The sequence below is a fragment of the Hyalella azteca genome, unplaced genomic scaffold (genome assembly GCF_000764305.2).
Source record: "Hyalella azteca isolate HAZT.00-mixed unplaced genomic scaffold, Hazt_2.0.2 contig16937, whole genome shotgun sequence".
Classification (NCBI taxonomy): Eukaryota; Metazoa; Arthropoda; class Malacostraca; order Amphipoda; family Hyalellidae; genus Hyalella; species Hyalella azteca.
This window is the reverse complement of record NW_025946742.1, coordinates 1-4940: the sequence shown is the minus strand read 5'-3', so window position 1 is coordinate 4940 and position 4940 is coordinate 1. Positions and strand designations below refer to the sequence as shown.

The 4940-nt window shown below is 40.1% G+C and overlaps 1 protein-coding gene across 1 annotated transcript; it reads right to left on the bottom strand.

Moving 5' to 3' along the window:
• Positions 1–201: 201 nt before the first annotated feature.
• Positions 202–4722, bottom strand: LOC108675536. The gene is made up of 4 exons (XM_018163556.2): positions 4475–4722; positions 3110–3285; positions 2003–2090; positions 202–1834 (listed from the first exon to the last, which is right to left on the bottom strand). The coding sequence occupies exons 1-4, from the start codon at positions 4520–4522 to the stop codon at positions 665–667; spliced, it is 1482 nt and encodes a 493-aa protein (XP_018019045.1). The 5' UTR covers positions 4523–4722; the 3' UTR covers positions 202–664.
• Positions 4723–4940: the final 218 nt, after the last annotated feature.

The window sequence follows — 4940 nt, the reverse complement described above, 5'->3', positions numbered from 1 at the left end:
ATTTATCGTAGCAGAGTTGTCGAATCCTGGTTTTATATAGCATAAGCGATGGTTGATGTCACGGTTTGATATGCTACTAGTTAGGTGAATTACCTTTGCTATAATCTTCGTGCTCAGCAATAGTTTATGTAATTTGAGTTTGATGTACTCTAAAATAAGATTTCTACTTCTTCATATTCAAGGCCAATAAAAGATTCGATATTGTCGTTGAATACATATAATTACCGTCATGGAACAGTAAAAGTGAGCCTGAAGGAACTTCAAGGTCGACATTCTCCTTAAAATCTTCAAGCTCTGAAGTTTTTGGCTAACATTAACAAGGTATTTAATATAAATTGACTAACCTTAAAATCTTAACAGATGGAAGCGTAAAATCTAACAATTGCCGTTATCATTCATATTTCAAATTTTTGGAAAAGTTTAGGGAAGTATTGTATCTATGCACCAATCATGAGTGCAGTGCCGAGATAAAGGTTGAATAGGAATTATATATACTGTAATGCAGTCATTAATTTCCTAGTCAGAAACAGTAAGTGCACGTCAAGTCGCAGGTTTCTTGAGTATCTATCCTCAGTTACTCAGTTCACCGTTTTAACCGCCGATTGAAGTGGGCGAAGACTTGATAGATTTTATTTTAAATTAAGGTTACAGATAATGATTGGTCTTAGGGCTGTTCAACAACCTGCCTCAAAATTTCAAAAATCGAATCAGCGATTTTGAGAGCGAGTGCTTCGTCCATAAGTTGCGTATTATAATGCAAGTTATGCAGGAGTTGTCCGTTGAAAGTGTGAATGGAGCTTACCCATTCATACCCAATTTCTTGCACCGCAGACATCCAGTCATAGTAAATTATATCGACATTCTGCCCAAAGTTACTTAAAATCTTTGTAACGTCTCTCACATTTGTGGTTATGTACGAGGCAACTCTCGGAAGAGGAGAGTCGATGCCCTGAGAGTCAATGAACACAAATGGGTTTTTACCCGTCAGCTTATAAATCACTTCGAGTTCCATGCTGTTCATTCGTCTTTGTTGGTCTTTAAATTTGGCGTGGTACTGCTTAGCATGGCTCCAGAAGTTTGCAACAATATCCTTGGATACATCAGTGGTGACATCCATTGTACCAAAGCCGTTACCATACGCGTTTTCAACATCGTTGAAGTAGCGTCTCTGGTCGATACAGTGAAGTCCGCCAATGGTGAATTCATCTTGTAGACAGTTTGCATCCAGCAGAGCTTGGACGATGCTTGCCTCGATCACCGAGCTGAATCCTGTGTGAACTGTAATGCCTTCTTTCTTGCAACGGCTAATAAAGTTTGCCGTACTTCTACTGTCAAGAATGCGAGGAATGCATACCATTTTTGGTGGTCTTTTCGAAGGCTGCGGATACGCTTTGCTAAGCAAGGCCTCGGGAAATGACCTCATCAGAGACTCTACCCGGGCTTTCAACAGATCGGGGTCAGCCTTGAATGCATTCTCCAATTCTTGCGAAATTAGTTCTTGCTTCTTTATGTCGAGTATTTGAGCATACTGCTGGCTATCGTCAATAGGGTTCCCGGCAATAACATCGTTCAAAAGCATCATTATGTGTCGGATGATTCTCACGTTAGTGCAGCCGTCGGTTATGCTGTGGTGGAAGCTCATCACAATGTGGCTGACGTGAGGCAGTGTTTTGAGTTTTGTATCCGCGTTTTCCATGGTCGTTTGCTTGATATAATCGACTTGTTTGGGTGAGAGCGGGAGGAAACGCACGGCCCACGCCGGGCCAACGTTCATGTTGTACCTGTAGGTCGCCATGTTGTGGTACACAGCATTGACATCTGCATCACCGAACGTCTGGAAAAAGACCGTCCAGGAAAGTATCGTTCGTATGAAAATTGAGTGAAACGATTGCGGCGCCAAATACCCATAAAGTGTTCACTATTCGTTAGTTTTGTTCTGAGAACAGATCATATATTTCCATTTTAAATAGCTTCAGTAAATAATATGCTGTAGTGAACCAACCTGAAAATCAAGTTCCTCGTGTTGCAGCTCCCTCATCCAGAGCTGACCGTCTCTCATTTGGGGCAACATCCTCAAGTTGATGGTCTTCCTGTGCATGAAGCCAATAGACAATAGTAAGGTTTCGTTTTGACAGAGGCATTAGGTAGGGCTAAAAACTATTTGTATCGCTAGTCGTTACAAATCACTGCAACTAGTTTTCGCTAAAAAGCATTCTAAAAACGGCATAAATTACTTTCTTTTAAGAGTTCGGATATCGTGATTTTATCTCATTATGTGAGCTTAATGGCCTTTTTCATGCATATTTTTTCACGTGACTAGAAGATGTGCTTTCATCAGGAAAGAGTGACGGTGAATAAATACATAATTATAACTAGAATTACATTATTCAAATTATTTACTAAGTTTGCACTTATTTTACTTAATCTGTGTCATAAGAAATAAACTGATAAATTTATTTGGGTACTGTAGTTTTATATCATCTGTAAATCTTTGTTCGTAAGTAAATACGGATAAATACAATGAAATAAATACAGTAAATTTTTATCAATCTCATCCTTTAATCATTGTAACCTTGTTGGAAAAGCATTTTCCATATGCTTCATTAAGCTTAAATATCTGGACTTGATTTGTGTTGTAAAATTAGAAAACGGAAACTGTTGGTTGTTGGGAGGATAGCCGGAGAGTCAGTTGGAAGAGACACGCGGCGCCGAAGACAGAGATTACTTATATAGCATCCTGCTGCGCTAGCCATTTACGTGTCCAGTGTCCGAACTATTTAATTAATAAGCTATATAGTCCTAAGTGAACTTCCGTTCTACCGATTTGTGATTAATTGTATTAACCTACTTCGTGAATAACGTTATTGAACCTAAACGTCTACAAGTGCCCTTTTTAAATTCGTGGTTATAGAATCAACAATTAAACAACGCAATGTACTAAAGAACGATCAATATAGGCCTATATGCGGTGCCTCAGCTGATGCGGCAGCTGGCAGGCCCGACAACCTGAGAGTTAAATGGTTCACCTCGTCAAAGGACATACCTCAAGAAAATAAGTTATATTTATATAAGTCTTTTTTGACCTCATCAGTGACGTTCTACCACACACCTGAGAAGATGGATGAAGGCTTGCTTCACATCACAGTCGTTCACTTCTCGAGATGTAACTATTCGAAGCACGTAGCTGATGCCGACGTTGTTATCGTCGTATAATTTACTTTGCACCTGCTCCAGGTATCCGGCTGGCCGCAGCCATCCTTCACTCTGAGACATATCAGCTGAAATCTGGTTGAAAAGAAAAGATTGTCAAATTAAAGCAAAATATTACAAGAATAAGTGTGAGGACTGAGGATTAATTTGTATCTCGCTTGAATTTCTGACCAGTCTTCCTTTGATGTTGGCAGTGAGAAGCTGCTTTCTTTCGATCATTTCTCTTATCGTTCACAGCGTATGCCCTCCGGATAATCCGTGACAGTTATGGGATTTGGGTCTAGAGCCTTAATAGGGTAAGTAACTACATCTGGCCACCTAAAATCTCCCAGAAAGGCTCACCATGTCACCCGGTTTGTGCTTGAGGAGGCGTTTATGAGCCTCTGCCATTCACCAGTTATCTGCCCATCGTGATCACTACTAGTATCACACTAAAAAACTAAAATTTTAGAGCTCAAATATTTCTTATATGTAAATATAAATATTCTTGTCTTGTTAAATTTTATTCTTAAAATAATATTTATATTGAGTAATATAAATATAAAATATTACTCAATACATTTCACATTTGTAGTTGAGTCGACTACAGTTTTGCCGGCTGAGAGCTTATACACGAGGAGAGTGTTTTCGGTATAGTGAAAACAGTCCGCCAGCGCCAGTGCGACGCCGCGAGTTAGGTGTGTGGATGGTGGAAGCAAGCAAGAGCTCCACAGTTGTGCGTACTACAGCGGGTAAGAGACAAGCAAGAGAAAGAGCGACCCAGATGTGCTCACTACGAAGGCCGACTACTGGGGCAGTGAGCACACTTGACTGGCTGAAAACAACTTTAGGTGCTCTGTGTGCAATTCAACAGCTAGTCGTCTCTGAAGACGTCAATCATCACAAATATTAGTTGCGCCGACCAGTAGAATCAACTAATCGCCCCGTGTATACCTTTACAGAAACTTGACGAAATTTAACTTTTACAGGTAATTAAGATATACTGTATCAAATTACAGAGACAGTAATTCAAACAGTACAGAGACCAATAGTTTATTCGTAACGACAGCGATACTGGGATGAAGTGCCTCACTGTTGCAGTCTGTAAGCCCAGCCCCAAAGCAGGGTATTGGGGAAAAGAGCACGGCAGCAGGGAAATTGAGTCTACCGCTCTATTTGGTTTGGATAGACTGGTCTAAGGAATAAAGCATTGAGGTACTGCGCACATAAGGATCGCCCAAGGTAACTCAGAAAATAAGATGCGATAAAAAAACTCAATACTTACTTCTCTAGTTCTTTGTAGCTGTCCACTGTCTTGCCCCAAGCAATGCATCGAATTGCGGGGATAGATCACATGTGTTTAGGTATATTCTAACTAAATCTTATTACTATCTATGGCCTCTTGACTAATAATCATGACCGAATCCTAAACGGATCGACCAAACAAGTTACAGTAAACAAACTTTGGTGCGAGGTTTTTTAACAAAGGCTCGTTGTTGAATGGACTCACAAAGTTTAACGACTGCACTCAGTCGCGGCAAATACCTAACTGCTCGTGCTTGGCCACTGGCCAGTTGGCCAGGGCTCCCAGCCAACAATTTGAGAAAAACTTAGATGGTTGCTGAAAAACACCCAGATTCTGCAGATTTCGTGGGAAAAAAAACCCAGACAACAAATTTCATCAAAAACATTGTAATTTTACTTACTTCTGATGGAATTATAAGTATTTGCCTGTTGCTAAATTGACGTTC

Excerpts from the sequence above, each read along its gene's own strand:
- LOC108675536 (XM_018163556.2), bottom strand. The coding sequence starts at position 4,522 with ATGCATTGCTTGGGGCAAGACAGTGGACAGCTACAAAGAACTAGAGAA. Across the intron at positions 3,286-4,474 it reads AGCTACAAAGAACTAGAGAA|ATTTCAGCTGATATGTCTCA; the intron begins GTAAGTATTGAG and ends CTTTTCAACCAG. Across the intron at positions 1,835-2,002 it reads ACGAGGAACTTGATTTTCAG|ACGTTCGGTGATGCAGATGT; the intron begins GTTGGTTCACTA and ends GTCTTTTTCCAG.